The sequence below is a fragment of the Odocoileus virginianus genome, chromosome 3 (genome assembly GCF_023699985.2).
Source record: "Odocoileus virginianus isolate 20LAN1187 ecotype Illinois chromosome 3, Ovbor_1.2, whole genome shotgun sequence".
NCBI lineage: Eukaryota > Metazoa > Chordata > Mammalia > Artiodactyla > Cervidae > Odocoileus > Odocoileus virginianus.
This window is the reverse complement of record NC_069676.1, coordinates 45877113-45899982: the sequence shown is the minus strand read 5'-3', so window position 1 is coordinate 45899982 and position 22870 is coordinate 45877113. Positions and strand designations below refer to the sequence as shown.

At 41.7% G+C, this 22870-nt stretch overlaps 2 protein-coding genes across 2 annotated transcripts in view; both read left to right on the top strand.

Annotated features, from left to right (window-relative positions):
* The window catches only part of KLHL3 (kelch like family member 3), a 277231-nt gene that overhangs the window by 123414 nt on the left and 130947 nt on the right, over positions 1-22870 (top strand). The gene's annotated exons all lie outside the window — the stretch shown is intronic.
* Positions 5143-7129, top strand: HNRNPA0 (heterogeneous nuclear ribonucleoprotein A0). The gene has a single exon (XM_020893037.2). The coding sequence runs from the start codon at positions 5687-5689 to the stop codon at positions 6602-6604; it is 918 nt and encodes a 305-aa protein (XP_020748696.1). The 5' UTR covers positions 5143-5686; the 3' UTR covers positions 6605-7129.

Genomic DNA, 22870 nt, shown 5'->3' with positions numbered 1-22870 from the left:
TCTTTGTCGGCAAAGTGATGTCTCTGCTTTTTATCACTGTCTAGGTTTTTCATAGCTTTTCTGCCAAGGAGCAAGCGTCTTTAATTTCGTGGCTGCCATCACCATTCACATTGATTTTGGAGCCCAAGAAAGTGAAACCTGACACTGTTTCCACTTTTTCCCCATCTGTTTGCCACGAAGTGATAGGACTGGATGCCATGATCTTCGTTTTTTGAATGTTGAGTTTTAAGCCAGCTTTTTCACTCTCCTCTTTCACTTTCATCAAGAGGCTCTTTAGTTCTTCCTCATTTTCTGCCATTAAAGTGGTATCATCTGTATAGCTGAGATTGTTGATATTTCTCCCAGAAATCTTGATTCCAGCTTGTGAGTCATCCAGCCCAGCATTTTGTTTGATGTACTCTGCATAAGTTAAATAAGCAGGGTGACAATATATAACCTTGATGTACTCCTTTCCCAATTTTGAATCAGTCAATTGTTCCATGTCCAGTTCTAACTGTTGCTTCTTGTCTTGCATACAGGTTTCTCAGAAGGCAGGTAAGGTGGTCTAGTATTCCACATAAACTGTGGAATATTCTTTCTAAACAAATAAGGAAATAATAAATAGCTCAGGAAAGAATATTATAAAGCAGTTAAATTGATATTGTATAGGAAAAACAATGATACTTGGGTATGAATCTTATACAATTATGATGATGTGTGAAAGGTCACATTACTTATTTTACCAAATCAAATTAAATTGGACTTTAAACTGCATACGCAACAGAATGGCAGTAATGTCAGCATGTCATTATTGGGTCTCCTCTCATTGTTTTCCACTCAAAGGCACTTGCCTCTCTTCCCCTTTCCTTCTTGGGCAGTGTAAGAGCAATACTTTGATAAAATGCTTTTTGTTAAAAAAACAAACAATGAGGACTGAACTTAAAAGAGACTCTCCTAAGGCAAAAGAATACACAGATATATTCAATCTGTAGAAATATTAACTATCTTGTTTGGTACCTATGTAGTTGCCTCCAGTATAAAGTCTAGGCTTTTAGAAGGGATTTATGTTTGTTTGCTCCATATGGAAGGGGATTTCAAAGGTGGAGGGATTGGAAAAAGACAGCTTCCCAAGTCTAAGAGAAGTGACCAGACAAAAGGTACAAACTTCCAGTTGTAAGATAAGTCCCGGGGATAGCATGTACAGCACAGTGACTATTTACTTTTGCTTCATTGAATACTGGAGTGGGTTGTCATGCCCTCCTCCAGGGGTTCTTCCCAACCCAGGGATCAAACCCAGGTCTCCTGCATTGCGGGCAGGTTCCTTATCGACTGAGCCACCGGGGAAGCCCAATAACACTGGAGTGGGCAGCCTGTCTCTCTCCAGCAGATCTTCCTGACCCAGGAATCGAACCGGGGTCTCCTGCATTGCAGGCAGATTCTTTACCAGCTGAGACACCAGGGAATCCCAATCAGATAGCTATTTGAGGGCAATTAGAAGTTTCCAACTTACACAGATTCTCAGTTATTTCCTTAAGATAAATTTCCAGAAGCATCATTAATGGTACAAAAGAATGGTCAAATTTTAAGGCTGTTGAGTCCGCTGCAAAGATTGTACCTCATCACAAACAGCAAAGTATCATTTTGGAAAGTAACTTGGGTAAATAAAAATGGAGCATGTATTGGTTTGCTAGGGCTTCCATAACAAAATAACAAAGAATAAGTGGTTTGAACAACAGGAATTAATTTTTCTTCCATTTTTGGAGGCTGGAGGTCCAAGATCAAGGTGCTAGTAGGGTTAAGTTCTTCTGAGACCTTTATCCTTTGCTTGCAGGTGGCCATCCTCTCACTGCCTCTTCACATGGTCATTCTTCTGTGCATATATACCCCTGGTGTCTCTTCCTCTTTTTGTAAAGACACTAACCATACTGGATTAGGGCTTCATCCTAAGAGCCTGTTTTAAGATAATCACCTCTTTAAATACTTTATCTTTGATTATAGTTACATTCAGAAGTACTGGAGGCTAGTGCTTCACATTATGAATTTAGAGGTAAGAGAGGGTGGGGACACAATTCAGGCCATGACAGAACTCAACTGCAAAAATTAACTCTGAGATATAATGGCATGCTGCAGTCCATGGGGTTGCAAAGAGTTGAACATGACTGAGCAACTGAACAACAATAATAAAAAGTTGACTTAAAAAAGAAGTAGAGTTGCTGCTTTCTGAAAATACAGCTGTTCATAGTTTCCCTTCTCTTTCTCAGCTCATTCTTTTTCCTTTTCTGTAGTTCTTTTTCTGTTAGGTGCAGTAAAATATATCCTTTTTACTGTGCAGTTCTTTTGAGTTGTTAAACATCATATTCAGTTAGATCTTGTTATCACACTTGCAGGAGGGATGGAAAGCAAAGGTTGTCTAAATTTTAGTTACATTTTAAAACATTTGTTTTGGAAGGCTGAGATACTTGTAAGCAAGGAAATGTCAAGAAACATACTCAGGCAATGATCTAAAAGGTAAAGTAGGAAAAAAATTGTTTTTCCACCTGAATGATCTCAGAGGTAGGAAAATGACAGCATCATTTAAGGATTTATATAACATGCTTTATTCACTGTCCCTACTTTTAGCAATCTAATCTCTGAAAAGAGTCTTCTATCCCAGTTATCTTGCGCTTCTCCTGACTTTCTAAATGTCTCTCAAACATGCTTGTGTTGTTTCCCATCATCCCTACCCTCTCTCTGTTGTTGTTTAGTCACTAAGTCATGTCCCACTCTTTGTGACCCCATGGACTGTAGCCTGCCAGGCTTCTCTGATCATGGGAGTTCCCAGGCAAGAATATTGGAATAGGTTGCCATTTCCTTCTCCAGGGTATCTTCCTGACCCAGGGATTGAACCTGCATCTCCTGCATTGGCAGGTGGATTCTTTACTACTCAGCCAACAGGGAAGTCTGCCCTCCTTCTATAGGTAAGGCTTAGACTAGACATATGCTTCTATGAAGCTTTTCTAGTCAACAGAAATTAAATCAGTAACAGATCCTCAATAAGACTGTGTGGATGATTATTTTAAAGCAATATAGGAAAAAATGTTATTTTAGAATTTACAATTTAGATGAGAAAACAAGTTACGGTCTGATTCTGTTTCAGAAATTCATCTTTTACTGTTTAACATTTATTTGGATGACTCTAAAACAAACTTCTTTAGGTCTGATCTTTCATCAGAGCTATAATCTTGGGCATCCCAGAACACAGTGCTCCATGAATACCCGTTTCACCTTAAACATTAACAGCTATGTTCACCATCACCCACACTTCCTCTAAAATAGTTTCTTTTCCTAGATTTTTGTAGTTCTATCATGTGGTAATTTTAGGCTTCCAGATATCAAACACTCGAATGCTTTTATTTTCCTCATTATTTATCATCAATCTGTTAGCAAATCCTGACATATCTGAATTGTGTTTTGTAGTAAGGTAATACTTTCCTATTATCCTTCTCTTTTAATTTTTTCAATGGCATTTATTGCTATCTAACATGCTGTATACGATTTTTATTGTTTGCTTCTCCCCACAATGTAAGTTCCATGAAGGCAGACATTTTTGTCTGTTTCTTACTGCCCTATTCCCAACACTTGGTATAGTAGTTATTGGATAAATTGAGAAATTGAGCACTTACTATGTGCCAGGCACTGTGCTCTGCATTTACATGCAGAATCTCATTTAATTTTTACCGCATTGGGAAGGTGTTTTATGTTATGATTTTAGATAATAAAACTTACAATTTTAAAAAGGTTAGGTGACCTGTCCAAAGTCACACAACTCGATGGTCACACAGTTTGTAGGTAATAAAGACATAGTTTCTTCCTAAACCTTGAAGCCTATCTATAGCCTTTGAATTATTTATACTCCTTAATCTAAATTTCAAGACATTCCATAATACCAAGACCCTTAACCTAGTTTTTTTCTATCAAAAACCTCCTGATCCAATCAAACTGGTCCACTTTATAGTCCTGGGAGCTTATAAATTTTCTCCGGATTTTGTTCCGGTAAACTCCCTATAGAAATCTTATCTAGCCTTTGACTCTGTGATTCAGTGCAACTTCTACCTCTTTAATCATTTCTGAATACATTCCATTCCAGGGTACAGTGAGGAACTTCTCTTCTAATTTGCTACATGGTTTTGGGGCTCTCCATCACGTGCCTTAAACCGTGTGGCATTCCTTGTATCTTGCTTGGAACACAAAAGTTTCAGTAGACGGAAGCCATTATAACTTTCTTGTATTCCCACCTGGGTGGATATGGCAGTTATCAAGGATGTGCGATACTTATATACATTACAGTGTTTATGTGCTTAACTTGGCTCCCAGTCCGACTGAAAACGCCTTAAAAAACGTAACATTTTAGTTGGGAAGGAAGCTCATACAGATATCAGGACCTATGAAAAGATGTGTACACCGTGGGAGTATGTAAATGTCCGCTGAGAAGAGCCTCGCAAGAGGGTTCCACTGACAGCACTGGGGTAGGGGGGGGTCTCGCTCCAAGCCTCGGTCGCAAAGTCTGAAGCGCTTTCGGCGCGCTGCTGTCCTTCCACATGGCCTCGGGCTCGCTTTTGCGCAGGGCCACGTGCCAATGTTTGTCTAATCGTGCCTCTGGCCCACTATAAACGGTTAATAACCGCCTTCCCTGACCAGGCCCCTACCCTCCATCTTTGTGCGGACGGGAGGGGTGAGGACGCCAGGTGTAGTGGCCCAGCCGAAACGCGGCGGGTAAATCCAAGACCCTAACCCCAACAGTCAAGTTTTCAAAAAACCCGCGCGTGACGCCCCAGGCCGCATCCGTTGGGAACGGCCCCCAGCGCGTCCCCGCTCTTCGCCACCCCCCGCGCCCCGCCCCCGCGGCAGCCCAGGGCGGGAGGAGGCGTACGGGTAGCCAGAAAACTCTGCACACAGGGGGCGCCGAGGCCAGCGCGCACTGGGGAGCGCGCCCGGCCAGCAGCTGCCGAAAACGGAAGTGGATGCAAGCGGATGGCTGTGATTGGCTGAACTGACATGTCTCTCAAGGGGCTGGCGCGAACGCCACTGCGGTGCTGGGTGAGGGGATAGGGCTAGGGGAGGGGGAAAAATCACTGGGAACAGCCGCGGGGGCTGGGGGCAAATGAATCGCAGAGGTTCGCGAACAGCAGAGAGAGTCCCTAGTGAGGGCGCACTGGGGATCCTGGGAGTGAAAGCAGAGCGGGAAAGGCGGCAGCGGGAGCAGCGTAGGCCGAGGGCTTGAATAGACCGCGGAGGGCGGGGAGCCCGTGACCGAGAGCGGCGCTGCAGCGCGGTAGGCGGGACTAATGAGGTCGAGGCGAGGATTGGTGGACTGCCCTGCGCTGCCGTACGTCGGCGGTGACGCACGCTTCGGGGAGGGTGCGCGCGCGTTCAGCGGCCTCTTTGTGTGGTGCACAGATAGGGGAGCGGAGGTGGCGGTGGAGGTAGCGGCGGCTTTGGTTGCCTTCCAGTTTCCTCGGCTCGTCCTCTAGCCGGCAACTCTCCCCTTCCCTCCCCCTTCCTCTCTTCCTTTTTCCCTTCCCTTCCCTTCTTCCCTTTCCCGTCGCTGACCGACGGGGGCGGCTCCAGCGACGGCTGGGCCCAAGTTGTGAAGAAACCTTAGCCAACCATCACGGCGACGGCTAAACCTCGGAGCTCCCAGGGCGGGGGCAAGGCCCGGGCGGTGGAGATGGAGAATTCCCAACTGTGTAAGCTGTTCATCGGCGGCCTCAACGTGCAGACGAGTGAGTCCGGCCTGCGCGGCCACTTTGAGGCCTTTGGGACCCTGACAGACTGCGTAGTGGTGGTGAACCCCCAGACCAAGCGCTCCCGTTGCTTTGGCTTCGTGACCTACTCCAATGTGGAGGAGGCCGATGCCGCCATGGCCGCCTCGCCTCATGCGGTGGACGGCAACACGGTGGAGCTGAAGCGGGCGGTGTCCCGGGAGGATTCGGCACGGCCCGGTGCTCACGCCAAGGTGAAGAAGCTCTTTGTCGGGGGCCTTAAGGGAGACGTGGCCGAGGGCGACCTGATCGAGCACTTCTCGCAGTTTGGCACCGTGGAAAAGGCCGAGATTATTGCCGACAAGCAGTCTGGCAAGAAGCGTGGCTTCGGCTTCGTGTATTTTCAGAATCACGACGCGGCAGACAAGGCCGCGGTGGTCAAGTTCCATCCGATCCAGGGCCATCGCGTGGAGGTGAAGAAGGCTGTCCCCAAGGAGGATATCCACTCTGGTGGGGGCGGAGGCGGTTCCCGGTCCTCTCGTGGCGGCCGCGGCGGCCGAGGTCGGGGCGGTGGTCGTGACCAGAACGGCCTGTCTAAGGGCGGCGGCGGCGGTTATAACAGCTACGGTGGTTACGGCGGCGGCGGCGGCGGCTACAACGCCTACGGAGGCGGAGGCGGCGGCGGTTCGTCCTACGGTGGAAGCGACTACGGTAACGGTTTCGGCGGTTTCGGCAGCTACAGCCAGCACCAGTCGTCCTATGGGCCCATGAAGAGCGGCGGCGGCGGCGGAGGAGGAGGCAGCAGCTGGGGAGGTCGCAGCAACAGTGGACCTTACAGAGGTGGCTATGGCGGTGGGGGTGGCTATGGAGGCAGCTCCTTCTAAAAAAATTTTTTTTAATGCTTGGGAGTGGCTATAGGGGTAGCTCTTTTCAACCACCCAACTAGGGTCAACTCCCAAGTCCTTTTCGCTCCCACCGCCTTCCCCGTTTTGCCCTTGGGGGAGCCTCTTCTAAGGCTGCTTACCCTTGGGGGTGTTGCCCTATCTGCCTGCCACCTCTCTCGTCTCTCCCTCTGAAGATGGACTTGGCCCCACATACACATTTTTGTGTTACAGTCATTGATGGACTCTATTTTTTTATTATTACTTGGACTTTGGTCGTTTTTATACTAGCAAAATGTCTTGTTTTAATTTGTGTTTTTTTTGGGGGGGAGGGAGTGAACTTGCTGATTCTGTAGCAAAACCTGGGCGGGGGTTGGGGGGGTTTAGTTTACTTTGTTGTAAGGACTTGATATCTGGCTACAGCGTTTTCTATGAAATCTCCTTGGATCCCATGCCCGAAATTTGGAAGCATATGTACAAAAATCATTTTTACGTTTTATTTTTAATAAATCATTGTGTTTGACCGTACATGTCTAACATTTTTTTTCTAGGATCCATTCCGTACCGTTTTAAGGGTAATTTTTCCTGTTAATTCTTAATTCTTGATGTGTACTTAGAGAAACTTTTAAAAGGTCCTGTGAGGTTTTTTTTTTTTTTTTCCTTCTTGCTGTTGCCCAGGTAGTGATGTGTTGAATTTTATCCCTTACAGGTAAAACATTTGAAGTGGTGGATGTGGCTTTTTAAAATCTTTAAAGTTTTTCCTACGTCCATCTCTTGTACTAAGTGATTTGCTTATCATTTTGACATGGGTGGTCACTTCTATGAGAATTTAATTCAAAATATGTACTGTGTAGTTCTAAAGAAATAGTTTGTGTTAAGCATGTGTTTTCATTCATATAAACTGTTTTAAAAAATTCAGATGGCCTAATTTCATCCCTCTTACTGGTTTGTCTGTAATGAATGGTTACAAATAAGGGTTATATTTTACCCTCAAACTTTAAGTGCATTTTTGTATTTTCAGAGCAGGTTTAAATGTTTTTTTTTTCCCTATAGCTGAAATGTTGTCCTCCTGGAAATCCTTCCCCTAACTTTTGTGGCACCATCTACTGGCAGAATGTCAGTATATCTGCAAAACAGTTGGTTTGAAAACTTGTTCAGGACAGTTACATCAGATTTTAGAAGTTTTGCCATCAAAAATCTGTGCAGACTTTGGTTATACATTTACTTGTAACTAAGATGGGTTTTACAGGAATGTAGTTAATGGTCCATATCCCGACTGCCCTTTCTACATGAGGTTTGAAAATGTAAACTGCTATGCATAGCTTGGGCAGTGGCCCCACATTGCTATGATAACTAATGAACCAGCTTCATGTACTGGTATCTTAGGTGCAAGTTGTAAAGCAAAATATCTGTGTATTCTGCTTGGTTAACAAATGTATATTTGTAGCCCTTTCATGCAATAGAGTTCAAGTTGTTTATAAAAAGCAAAACAAAACAATGGTATAGGAGAAAATTGCCTTCCTGGATAGACATAGAATAGCAACGTTTATGGATATCACAAATAAAGAATTCAATTCTTTACATGATTGAGTGAGAGTATGTATAACCTGGTTGGTGGGTTCAGAATACCTTTTAATCTAAGTACCTACATTTGATTTAATGATAGGGTAAAATATTTGATTGGAATTTTGCTTAAGGCTTCTTAGTAGTCATTTTGACAAAGGGTAGCTGATACTTGGTACAGGTACTTTTAGTACCTCTACAACAAATGGGATAGATGTGTTTGCATATTGAATAAATTAACAAGATAGTCAAGTTTTGCATTACAAATGGTTTTACAAATTTGCTTAAATTTCTGTTTTCACTCTTACTGAAATGCATCATACTGCGTTTCTTCATGTGGTGATTTGGTCTAGCTTTTGCGGGGAGTGGGGCTCTAAGATACAGAAAATGATATGCTTAAATTTTTTATTGTAATTATTGTGCTTGTGTTTTACTCAGTTTTAGGAGGAAGATCTGTTTCTTCTGGTTCAACTGGAATAGTCCACCTTCTGGAGGGTTTTCAGAATTTAACAAGGTTATTGTCGTTTGTATTTCCCACGTAGTGATGTGTGAAAAGTTATGTAAAAGGATTTCCTAATTAGAAAAGTGGCTTAGTGTTCATGGTATATCATCGCTTTGTTGTCATGTATCTACCTTTACAAATTTCTTATCTGGATTGGTATTCAGTGAAGGCAGAAATAGTGGTCTTTAGTCTTTCCAGATTTGGCGTGTGGAACTTACTTGTTTGTTATGGTTTCACTTTTTTCACCTGTTAAGATTTACCTGAACATTACTACTTCAAATTTAATCAAGACTTGGGGAGGAAGTAGTACAGAACCTAGTCAGCATTGAATATAATTTTTATGCAATGCTTGAATCTAATTTTGAAAGATTAGCAAAATAAAAATTTTTTTTTGTCTTCCTGTTGTGAAGAACTGCATTTACAGTGTTTTAGTAAAATTCAGTGTTAATCATTAGTTGGAAGAGGTTTGAAAGATTGAAAGTAATTTGGAGTCTTAAAAAGCTTGCAAATGGTTGACATTCATAGTGGTTACAAATCAGAATGATATACTGATAGCTTCATTCTGTAGCTTAGTGATTTAGAACAGAATATTTAAATCTTCATAATGAATTTTTGTTTTCAAGTGAGGTTAAAGCTTTGAGGATACTTAAGAATTTTCTATTTCTGATTAATTACCTCAAGAACAGAAATGGCAGTGTCAGTTATTTGATTTGTAGCTTTGTTTACCTTTAAGTGTGCTTAATACTCTCAAATTTGAGAATTTGCGTTTTAAACTAAATTTACCTATGTTTTTGCTGATTAAAAGTGGGCATTTGGATGTTGAGTCAATTTAAGCAAAACTGCATCTAGGCAATGTAAGGATTATTCCCCCAAAGACAGTATTTGCACTTAGAAGAGGGTAAGTTAAGTCTCTTTCTTCCGTTTTAACCAACGTACTGCATCAGTGTTAAGATTTTGGTCACTGGGAATATAGTTTCTCTTCCCTGTTTTAGAAGGCTTTTTTTATTAAGTGGAGCAACAAAGATTGTCTCTAAACCAGGGTAAGACAGGGAATGCCTTTTCCTTGGTGTCTTATTGCAGGTTGCTTTGCTGTACCTTTGTCTAATGTTTTCTATTAAAAGTGAATGTTGTAAAAACTTCTTTCCAATAAAAATTCCCTTTCTACCGTGTTATTTTAAAAAATTATAATATTGCATGTTTGGCATATTTTTGTATTTTAAAAATTAAAATATTGCATGTTTGGTCAAATGCTGCCAAGTAACATTTGGCAATGTTAACTAGGAAATAGAAAAGAGAAATTGTACTGAATGTTGAGACTGGTGTATTTTTAAAAGTGAGAATTAATGTTTAAATAACTGCTTAAAATCTAAACAAAGAATGGTAGAAAGCCTACCAATATGAGGAAATTATCTTCTCAAGGATAATCCTTGTTAATAGGTGTATGTTCAGCAAGGTCTTTTGTATGTACCTACATTTTAAAAGTAGAATAAAATAGTTCAGCAGTTTATATGATTGGCATTCTCATATCAGAACAAATAGACCTTCCTCATCCTCTTTAATGCCTGTATAATGTTCCATAGCATGGCTGTACCATAATGATTGATGGACATTTCTTGCTATTACGAGTAATGCAGTGATTGTTGGAATTGCACATCATGTTCTTGCTTACCACGTATACACTTAGTTGTTGAGATGGCTCACTCAAGTTAAATGTGTTGGATAACTAGAACACAGCAGTTCTCTGGTATCATGAGTATATTTTTGTTCTCAGTATATATTCAGGGAAAGGTACATGCTCATTGGCAGCCTTGTTAAAACCTTAGGGTATATTCAACTAAAACATTTTACTGAAAAATTTCAAAGCTAGATAATACATGATAAAACAGTTAATGGCCTATAAAGACACTTATGTTGCTCCTTCCCTGTTTTCTCCCAGCACTTGGAGATGATGTATGTTAACAGTTTGCCTATTTCTAGGTCTTTTTATTTGCAGGGAGATACATTTATCTTTATTTTAGGAACAAGTATTGGGTTGTTTTAGACATACATACATTCGTAAGTATTTTAACTTCAAAGACCACCCGTATGTGTACATAATCGCTCTGTATCATAAAACTGGTATACTATAGTATAGATGCACCGTAGTTTATTGTTTAGTATGTTTCTAAACTACTTTTGCAGACTTTGTGTTGCCATTTGCAACATACCAAAAAAGAGCCGTCCCTGCTCACAAGTGTACTTTCAATTTTTGTTTGAGTAGTGGGAATTCCAATGATTGTGATAGATTGTGGGCAGTTTAGTTAGAGATGGGTATAAGCAGTTGTGTTGACTTGGTGGGTCAAGAAAACATTTGGGCTAGTCTTGATATTTAGACTATGTAGATGAGTTGGCAGAGGGCATGCTACTATCATGCCAATACACAGCATGATGTAATGGGCTCCTTACATTTTTTCTTACGTTGCTAGGCCACAGAGACTTCAGAAGTACATCATCCATTTTTATTGCTTTGCATTATTTTATGGCTTACGGTTTTTGCTAAGTTTTAATAGCAAAATCAGCTTAAGGGATATGGGCAGATTCAACGATAGAAGTACAAGTCAGTTGAGATCTTGAATGGTAAATGATGATCACTGTAAAAGTTTCTATGAGAAGTATAATTCATAGTTTGGAGACCCCCTTTATTAAGCCATAGTTAGCAATATTCTCTTCTATTTTTTTCCTTTGATATATCTTCCCTATATTTTGACTTATTAGCTGGTTTTAAAATAGAATTTTGTTAGAAAACGTTTGCAGTAAGTAAATCGGTTTCTGACATTTGCTATAATTGGAAACAATATGTTCTCTGTAAATTTTGTTTTAAAAATAAAGCTAACAGTTGTTTAATTTGGCAGGGGGAGGCAGGGTTAGTTTGAAGAATAAATGGGCATGAATTACTAGCTTCAGATTAAATTGAGTTTAACACATCGTGAATGTTCTTGATGCTTAAAATTTAGTCTCTTACTAAGTATAATGTGTGGAAGTATATTGTTGGGAAATAGGATTTATTGCTCATTTTTAAGACAGGCATGCAACTGGTTTGGGAAAATTGGTCTTTGACATTGGAACCTGCTTGTGGGTGAACTTCATATTCTTCCTAAATGAGAAATTAAATGCCATCAGATAAAACATAAAAAAGGAGATACTAGAAAGCTGCTTTTTAAAAAAGATATCTCATCAGGGAGGCTAAAAGGGCGGTTGAGTCACTTGTACTGACCTATCCCACATACTTTTTATTAATGAACTTAACACTTTTGTTGATAATTTATTAATAATAAACTTTCAGTTGGAGCGGAATGATTTGCATCTTCAGAGAAGAAAAAGATTCAAAATTTCCTTTTTTAGCTGTGTGCTCCCTTCTCAGGCAGATTTTCTTTGGCTCCTTTAATTCTTTTATCACTGCATATGATTTGTTTAAAAAAAAACAAAACCCCAAAACATGTCTGAAATGGGTTTTGTTCTAAAATTATCTGACATGAACTTGTACTGTTTTGACAGTATGCTTATATCCCAGCATTTTCTGTCAGTTTCATCAGGGATTGATTACCTTACTTGTGCAAAACATCTCAGATCTGGAGATAACTGCAGTGGGACAAACACGGTTCCTGTTGTCAAGTAACTTGCATTCTGTTGGAGAGTCTTTCTTTTGAAATGCATCCTTTTCAGCATTGTGGGATCGTCTCAGATTGTTCACACTGTACAGACAAATTGGAGTTAGTCCCATCATCATTTAAGTATACTCTGGTTAAAATGAAGGCTTCACTCTTTCACTGGTTTTATTTGGATACCATATGAAAGGTTTATTTTTCTTTGATGCTTTTGTTGCTAATGTAATTAGCCTCAGAGTAGGCATCTGATTTAGTATTTCATAGTCCTTAATGGCAGAGAAGGCAATGGCACTCCACTCCAGTACTCTTGCCTGGAAAATCCCATGGACGGAGGAGCCTGGTAGGCTGCAGCCCATGGGGTCGCGAAGAGTCGGACATGGCTGAGCGAGTTCACTTTCACTTCTCACTTTTATGCATTGGAGAAGGAAATGGCAACCCACTCCAGTGTTCTTGCCTGGAGAATCCCAGGGATGGGGTCGCACAGAGTCGGACACGACTGAAGTGACTTAGCAGCAGCAGTAGCAGTCCTTAATGGTGGAGAAGGACATGGCAACCCACTCCAGTACTCTTGCCTGGAAAATCCCATGGACAGAGGCGCAGGTAGGATACAGTCCATGGGGTCACGAAGAGTTGGACATGACTGGGTGACGTCACTTTCACTTTCATGCATTGGAGAAGGAAATGGCAACCCACTCCAGTATTCTTGCGTGGAGAATCCCAGGGACGGGGGAGCCTGGTGGGCTGCCGTCTATGGGCTTGCACAGAGTCGGACACGACTTGCAGCAGCAGCAGCAGTCCTTAATGACATAAATTTTGGTGTCAAATAGACCAGGTTCTTTTCTTGACCCATGACTTTCTTGTTCCATGAACTTGAACACATGGTCCCGAACCTGTTTCCTTGTGTTTGAAAAGGAGAGACTACTGTTAATATCTGTCTCAGGATTGTGAACAAATTATGCTTTAAACTGAACAAATTATACTTTAACAACAAATTCGGCGAAAGTATACATGTAAAGGGTATACTATCATTGTTGGTACATAGTGAAGTTAATATTACAACTTTGGTTGAGGAGTGTACCTTTATTTCATCACCCCCCTCCCCCCCGCCAACCACAAAGTATTTGCACAATTAATGAAGTGAATGAATAGCCATCTTAAAAAAACTACTGACATAAGTGTGTGTAGTCCATAAAGCACTCTCAGTATCTGAGATTTGGTTTTTAACCTAGGCTTTGCTCTTGATTTGCTGGGTGAGCTTGGGCATGGGAGCCCTCTATTCCTCTGCTTCACCTCTAGTAGGAGAGGTATGAGCCATGTTAGCTGTCTGTGTCTATTTATTACAAGAAAGTTACAAGTAATGTGTTGAGAGTGCCTTCCAGGTAGGAAGAAGGATCAAGAAAAGCATTATGAAACATGTATTTGACTTAAGAAGTTGGCTGTATAGAGAAAGTAAAGGGGAAAAGTTAATTTCAGTAGAGGGACAACTAGGCAGAAACATGGGGCACATACAGAGAAGTATGCCTACTGTGTGCTGAAATGTACAAAGTACATTTGCAAATGTTCTCACTGGATCCATTTCAGTAACCCTCTGCTTCACAGTAGGGTAGCTGAAGCTCATCTCTGAAAGGTTAAACTTTCCCAAGGCCACCCAGCTGGTGGAATGGTTGAACTGGGAGTTGAATCCAAGCCATTGATTTCATTTTTTTTTTTCCATTTATTTTTATTAGTTGGAGGCTAATTACTTTACATCATTGCAGTGGTTTTTGTCATACATTGAAATGAATTAGCCATGGATTTACATGTATTCCCCATCCCGCTCCCCCCTCCCACCTCCCTCTCTACCCGATCCCTCTGGGTCTTCCCAGTGCACCAGGCCCGAGCACTTGTCTCATGCACCCAACCTGGGCTGGTGATCTGTTACACCCTAGATAATATACATGTTTCGATGCTGTTCTCTTGAAACATCCCACCCTCGCCTTCTCCCAGAGTCTACAAGTCTGTTCTATACATCTGAGTCTCTTTTTCTGTTTTGCATATAGGGTTATCGTTACCATCTTTCTAAATTCCATATATATGTGTTAGTATACTGTAATGGTCTTTATCTTTCTGGCTTACTTCGCTCTGTATAATGGGCTCCATGGCCATACTCTGCATGAAACTTGGATACAAGTGGCTAATTTGTATTAAGTGTAAAGGAGAGTTGTGGGAAATTGGGAGAAGTTGGGACCATATTAGTGTTTATCTGGCAGCCAGTGGAAATTACTAAAAGTTTTTGAGAAACAATAGTGGTAGTGAGACTGTAATTTAGAAAGACTAATTAGTAGCACTGAGTGAAATAGATGGCATTTGAGTGATGTTTCAGGTGGTAAGGCTGCTATGACAGCTTATGTTAACCATGAGAGCATGAACAAGGAGCACTGGCAATAGACGGAATGTAGGGGAAGTTGTGAAAGTTTAGTTAGCAAATGATTGGATATGGCAGGGAGAAATAAAGAAGAGTGAGTAGTTCAGTCAGAATTACTGTGTAAGAGGGTGGTGGTGTCACCAGAAATGGGATGAGAAGATGTAGAAGGAAGGTTTGAACATAGTTGAAGATGTTGATAAGCACATTGAACCCTGGTGGCTCAAGACAGTAAAGTGTCTGCCTACAATGTGGGAGACCCAGGTTCAATCCCTGGGTCAGGAAGATCCCCTGGAGAAGGAAATGGCAACCCACTCCAGTATTCTTCCCTGGAAAATCCCACGAACAGAGGAGCCTGGCAGGCTACAGTCCATGGGGTTGCAAAGAGTCGGACATGACTGAGCGACTTCATTTTCACTTTTACAAAATGATTAAGGGATATTCTCTTTTTGCCCTTCCTGATCCACTCTGTACCTTTCTGTTCCTTGCTCTGTGTTCTCAGAAATTTGATTGTTAAAGAACTATACTCTTCAATGGCTTCATGTTGGGTTTGACAGTGGGAGAAACCAGCAGGAAATCTGGAAGAGAGAGAAAGGTGAGGCTAAGGTATTTGTTCCCCTGTCTCCAAAGTATACATTTTCAGCAAATAGTTTATCAAGGCCTCTTATCAAGCTCTGCTCCAGTGGCCAGCTATAGGTCTTCTCTGGTAACCATTCCCTCCTACTGCTACTTCAGGCTCCCTTTTTCTAGCCTTAAGATGGTTTACCAGACCTTGTTGGTTTTCCCTTAACTGCCCACATCCTTGTAAATAGTTCCTTTTATTAAAACTCCAGTAACCCTATTTGAATGTGCCATCTGTTGTCATCTCTTCAGTGAAAAAAAAAAAAAAATCTCACATTTTCTAATGATTTGGTCTCCCAGAAACCATCAAACTTGGAGAAGATCTAGCTGTTTATCCTCCCCACCTGTCAATGAGTTTTTCCACACTGATATTCAGTATCTCCCTGTTTCCTACTGTGTCAGGTTAAGTGTTTGACTCTTCTGTTCCGTGATTCAGCTGGAAATGCAGCAAATAACAAGAAAACAAAAATCCTTGCCCTCAGTAGAGCTTTGTTTTAGTAGGGGGAGACAGATAATGAACCATAATAAGTTGTATGGTATTTAGAAAATGATGTGTGGATAGAAAAGGATAAGGAACCAGGAGTGCTGCAGGGCAGGATATTTGTGAAGATAGTGCAATTTAAAATGGGGTGATGGCCTTCCCTAGTGTTAGAGAATCCACCTGCCAATGCAGGAGACACGGGTTTGATCCCTGATCCAGGAAGATCGTAGATGCCTTGGAGCAACTAAATCTGTGTGCCACAACTATTGAGCCTGTGCTCTAGAGGCTGAGAGCCACAGCTACTGAGGCCCGCATGCCCTAGAGCCTGTGCTCTGTAACAAGAGAAGCCACTGTAATGAGAAGCCCGTCCAGCAATGAAGACCTAGCACAGCTATAAATGGGTTAGTGGGGTAGTATGGGTAGGTCTCTGAGACCGTGATGTTTAAGCACAAACTTCAAGGAAATTTGGGACTAAGCAGTGTAGATGTTTAGGGGAAAAGCATTCCAGGTGGAGGCTTAGGAAGAGCAAAAGCCCTGAGGCAGGATTATACCTGGACTTTGAGGAAGTGCAAGTTGGTCAAAGTGGCTGGAGTTGAGTAAAGAACAAAGGAGTAGCTGATGATGTCAGAAAGGGACTAGCTCATAGCTCAGTTCAGTCACTCAGTCGTGTCCAACTCTTTGCGACCCCATGAATCGCAGCACGCCAGGCCTCCCTGTCCATCACCAACTCCCGGAGTTTACTCAAACTCATGTCCATCGAGTCGGTGATGCCATCCAACCATCTCATCCTCTGTCATCCTCTTCTCCTGTCCCCAATCCCTCCTAGCATCAGGGTCTTTTCCAGTGAGTCAACCCTTCACATGAGGTGGCCAAAGTATTGGAGTTTCAGCTTCAGCATCGGTCCTTCCAATGAACACCCAGGACTGATCTCCTTTAGGATGGACCAGTTGGATCTCCTTGCAGTCCAAGGGACTCTCAAGAGTCTTATCCAACACCACAGTTCAAAAGCATCAATTCTTTGGTGCTCAGCTTTCTTCACAATCCAGCTCTCATATCCATACATGACCACTGGAAAAACTATAGCCTTGACTAGACGGGCCTTTGTTGGCAAAGTAATGTCTCTGCTTTTTAATATGCTATTTAGGTTGGTCATAACTTTCCTTCCAAGGAGTAAACATCTTTTAATTTCACGGCTGCAGTCACCATCTGCAGTGATTTTGGAGCCCAAAAAAATTAAGTCTGACACTGCTTCCACTGTTTCCCCATCTATTTCCCATGAAGTGATGGGACCAGATGCCATAATCTTAGTTTTCTGAATGTTGAGCTTTAAGCCAACTTTTTCACTCTCTTCTTTCACTTTATCAAGAGGCTTTTTAGTTCCTCTTCACTTTCTGCCATAAGGGTGGTATTATCTGTGTATCTGAGGTTATTGATATTTCTCCTGGCAATCTTGATTCCAGCTTGTGCTTCTTCCAGCCCAGCATTTCTCATGATGTACTCTGCATATAAGTTAAACAAGCAGGGTGAGAATATACAGCCTTGACGTACTCCTTTTCCTATTTGGAACCAGTCTGTTGGTCCATGTCCAGTTCTAACTGTTGCTTCCTGACCTGCATATAGTTTTCCCAAGAGGTGGGTCAGGTGGTCTGGTATTCCCATCTCTTTCAAAATTTCCCACAGTTTATTGTGATTCACACAGTCAAAGGCTTTGGCATAGTCAATAAAGCAGAAATAGATATTTTTCTGGAACTCTCTTGCTTTTTCGATGATCCAACGGATGTTGGCAATTTGATCTCTCGTTCCTCTGCCTTTTCTAAAACCAGCTTGAACATCTGGAAGTTCACAGTTCACATATTGCTGAAGCCTTGCTTGGAGAATTATGAGCATTACTTTACTAGCATGTGAAATGAGTGCAATTGTGTGGTAGTTTGAGCATTCTTTGGCATTGCCTTTCTTTGGGATTGGAATGAAAACTGATCTTTTCCAGTCCTGTGGCCACTGCTGAGTTTTCCAAATTTGCTGGCATATTGAGTTCAGCACTTTCACAGCATCATCTTTCAGGATTTGAAATAGCTCAACTGGAATTCCATCACCTCCACTAGCTTTGTTCGTAGTGATGCTTTCTAAGGCCCACCGGACTTCACATTCCAGGATGTCTGGCTCTAGGTGAGTGATCACACCATCGTGATTATCTGGGTCGTGAAGATCTTTTTTGTACAGTCCTTGTGTGTATTTTTGCCACCTCTTCTTAATATCTTCTGCTTCTGTTAGGTCCATACCATTTCTGTCCTTAATCGAGCCCATCCTTGCATGAAATGTTCCCTTGGTATCTCTAATTTTCTTGAAGAGATCTCTAGTCTTTCCCATTCTGTTCTTTTCCTCTATTTCTTTGCATTGATCTCTGAAGGATGGCTTTCTTATCTCTCCTTGCTATTCTTTGGAACTCTGCATTCAAATGGGAATATGTTTCCTTTTCTCCTTTGCTTTTCACTTCTCTTCTTTTCACAGCTATTTGTAAGGCCTCCTCAGACAACCATTTTGCATTTCTTTTCCATGGGGATGGTCTTGATCCCTATCTCCTGTACAATGTCACGAACCTCCGTCCATAGTTCATCAGGCACTGTGTCTATCAGATCTAGTCCCTTAAATCTATTTCTCACTTCCACTGTATAGTCATAAGGGATTTGATTTAGGTCATACCTGAATGGTCTAGTGGTTTTCCCTACTTTCTTCAATTTAAGTCTGAATTTGGCAATAAGGAGTTCATGATATGAGCCACAGTTAGCTCCCAGTCTTGTTTTTGCTGACTGTATAGAGCTTCTCCATCTTTGGCTGCAAAGAATATAAGCAATCTGATTTTGGTGTTGACCATCTGGTGATGTCCATATGTAGAGTCTTCTCTTGCGTAGTTGGAAAAGGGTGTTTGCTATGACCAGTGCGTTCTCTTGGCAAAACTCTATTAGCCTTTGCCCTGCTTCATTCTGTACTCCAAGGCCAAATTTCCCTGTTACTCCAGGTGTTTCTTGACTTCCTACTTTTGTATTCCAGTCCCCTATAATGAAAAGGACGTCTTTTTTGGGTGTTAGTTCTAAAAGGTCTTGTAGGTCTTCATAGAACCGTTCAACTTAAGCTTCTTCAGCACTACTGGTTGGGGCACAGACTTGGATTACTGTGATATTGAATGGTTTGCCTTGGAAATGAACAGAGATCATTCTGTCATTTTTGAGATTGCATCAAAATACTGCATTTCAGACTCTTGTTGACTATGATGACTACTCCATTTCTTCTAAGGGATTCCTGCCCACAGTAGTAGATATAATGGTCATCTGAGTTAAATTCACCCATTCCAGTCCATTTTGGTTTGCTGATTCCTACAATGTCAATGTTCACTTTTAGTGTCTCCTGTTTGACCACTTCCAATTTGCCTTGATTCATGGACCTAACATTCCAGGTTCCTATGCAATATTGCTCTTTACAGCATCGGACCTTGCTTCTATCACCAGTCACATCCACAACTGGGTATTTTTTTTGCTTTGGCTTCATCCCTTCATTCTTTCTGGAGTTATTTCTCCACTGATCTCCAGTAGCATATTGGGCACCTACCGACCTGGGGAGTTCTTCTTTCAGTATCCTATCATTTTGCCTTTTCATACTGTTCATGGGGTTCTCAAGGCAAGAATACTGAAGTGGTTTGCCATTCCCTTCTTCAGTGGACCACATTCTGTCAGACTTCTCCACCATGACCCGTCCATCTTGGGCGGCCCCACACGGCATGGCTTATTTCATTGAGTTAGACAAGACTGTGGTTCGTGTGATCAGATTGGCTGGTTTTCTGTGATTATGGTTTCAGTGTGCCTGCCCTCTGATGCCCTCTTGCAACACCTACTGTCTTCCTTGGGTTTCTCTTATCTTGGGCGTGGGGTTATCTCTTCATGGCTGCTCCAGCAAAGCGCAGCCACTGCTCCTTACCTTGGACGAGGGGTATCTCCTCAGGGCCGCCCCTCCTGACCTTGAACGTGGAGTAGCTCCTCTCGGCCCTCCTGCGCAGCCACTCCTTTGACATGGGGTAGCTTCTCTCGGCCACTACCCCTGATCTCGGATGTGGGGTAGCTCCTCTCGGCCGCTCCTGTGTCGTCGCAGCCTGGCACTCTTGGTCGCCGCCCCTGACCTTGGGCGAGGGGTAGCTCCTCATGGCCACGCTTCTGCGCGGTCCGTCGCAGCCTGTGTCCTTCTGCGCGGTCCGTCGCAGCCTGTGCCCTTCTGCGCGGTCTGTCACAGCCAGCGCGCGGCTTTGTTAAGTATTGTAAGGATTTTGGCTTTTACAGCATGACTGGTCAACTATTTCAGGGTTTTGAGCAGAAGAATATGCTCTACTTGAATTTTTTAAAAAGATTCTCTGATTTTCTCAAGACAAAATTCTTTTAGTTGATGTGGTTGGTTTTGATGAGGCTTTATGAGAAAAGCAATCAGAACAACTTGGATTAAGGTATAAAAAGACCTGCAGTCTCTTAATTCTATTACAGGCATCTGCATTTTTGAGGGAGAGGTTATTCTCTGGCCGAAATGAATCTTTGATTATGATGTGCTGTTTTTAAAAGGGACTACTTGCTTGCAAGGTTGGCCCTTGTCTGGGCACTTTGATTTAGGTGATGTTCCTACCATTCCCTAACTGATAAAGGTGGTCTGGACTGTGCAAGCAGTTAGATTTAGGCTAAATACCTCCTTTCTTCTGGGACTTTGGAATTTTGATGTGTGCTAAGCAGTGGGTACCTATAAAACCTGGAGTACTTTGTGTTTGGGCAGAAACATCACTCACAGGTGTTGTCTTTGTGACCCTTCATGGTAGGGAGAGAGCATAAAGAGGCCTGTACTTGGGCTCCTCCAGATTGTGTCTTTTCTCCAAATGATTCCACTGTGTATCTTCACACTGTGTCTGTAGTAAACTTATCTGTGAGTACAAGACTTAGCAGTGCTGAGTTCTGTGAGTTCTTTTAGCTCATCTCTGAAGCTGGCATTGGTCTTGGGAACCACTGGAAACAGCTAACATTAAATTTTTTTTTCTAAATTTAATATATATATTTTTAGTGTAACTAAGTGGAAAACATCACGTTGTGGATAGAAGGTGCAGTTTTGGAAAACCTGTCCCATAGGTCAGTCAGCTCTGTGTCTAGTGGAGAGCTCTTCTGAGCAGTTTCTGCTTTGTTAATTTCACTTTTTTCCAAAAGCTCTAGGTCTTTTCATTATTGCAGCTTCTAGTAGCTCAGCTGGTAAAGAATCCACCTGCAATGCAGGAGACCCTGATTTGATTCCTGGGTTGGGAAGATCCATCCCCTGGAGAAGGGATAGGCTACTCACTCCAGCAGTATTCTTGGGCTTTTCTGGTGACTCATGGTAAAGAATTCACCTGCAGTGTGGGAGACCTGGGTTCAATCCCTGGGTTGGGAAGATCCCCTGGAGTAGGGCATGGCAACCTACTCCAATATTCTTGCCTGGAGAATCCCCATGGACAGAGGAACCTGGCTGGCTATAGTCCATGGGGTTGCAAAGAGTAAGACACAACTGAGTGACTAAGCACAGTACAGCAATTTTGAACATGTGGAGACTCACTACCATCATGTAAATCTTTTGTAAGCAAGTTTAGAAAAAGGACAGCCTCATAAAGATCTTTAAAATAATATAAGTGAAGGCAGTTGTTGACATAGGTGCCTGTTGACATAGATGCCATAAATAATTCCTTAGGGAGATAGGAAGTATAGCTACTAGAAGCAACAGCATTTGACAACAGGTGGTAGATATGTCAGTATGTTAGAAGGATCGTGCTTTGCTTGTATACACTGCAACGAGATGTGTAGCAAGCTGGTCTGATTTAACTACTCGGTATTACTCCCCTTGGAAGGAAGTTGTTCTGTTCTGATCGTATAATGAGACTTTGGTTCACAGGATATGAAACTTTGGTCACAGAAGGGAGATTGTGGCAAAATTACTTATTTGACATACCTCTTCTGAGTATCTATTGCTGACTTCAGAGTCACAACCAGTTCCTTTGAGTCTCTGGATTCATGTATCCATGAGCTTGAAAGCTTTTATTTTCATTTGGTGGGATTATTTGTTTTCTTCCCTCCAGTTGAGTTTAGTCACAGTTTTGTACTTTTATAACTGAAATTGCAGACAGTAACTTCCCCATTAGGTTGGAAACAATTATGAGTGAGGAGGATAAATATGGACTTATTTAGTAGGAACCGTTAATGTATCCAACCCTTGGCTCTAGGACTACCATACTAGGAAATTTAACATTAAGATAACAATTCAGTGAAAGAAGACGTTATTGCACAAAGATGATGATGAGAACATTTATAGCAAGAGATTGGAAGCTATAAATGTGAAATGTTAGGAAAATGTTTACTAAATTGTGCTCTATGAAAATGTGAAATATTAAAAATACATCATCCATCAACAAGTGAATGGATAAATGTAATGTGGTATATACACACAATGAAATATTTATTCAGTCATAAAAATGAATGAAATTCTGATCCATGCTAACACATGGATGGACTTCATAAACATGCTCAGTGAAATAAGCCAGACACAGAAGGGTATGTATTATTTGTTTGCATGTATATGAGGGATCTAGAATAGGCAAATTCATAGAGACAGAATGTAAGATAGAGGTTACCCGAGGCTTGAGGAAGGCAGGAATGGAAAATACTGTTCGCTGGGTACAGAGTGTCTGTGGAGATAATGAAGTTCTGCAGATGGATAGTGGTGACTGTCACATAACACTGTGAATGTACTTAATGCCACTGAATTGTTTCCTTAAAAGTGGTTGATGTAAATTTAATGTGTATTGTCACAATAAAAGTTATAATTGAATATGCAATAATGATATGTATTTAGTGTAATATGAGTATGTAAATATGTTAAAGTAGTTGAGATTAAACAATTGAACCTTTTAAATTTTTGAAAATTTTAAGTGAAATCATGAGAAATTGAAATTATCTAGTTGCAACTATTTACAATTATAAATAGTCTTTTTTTAATACAAATTAAAAAAAAA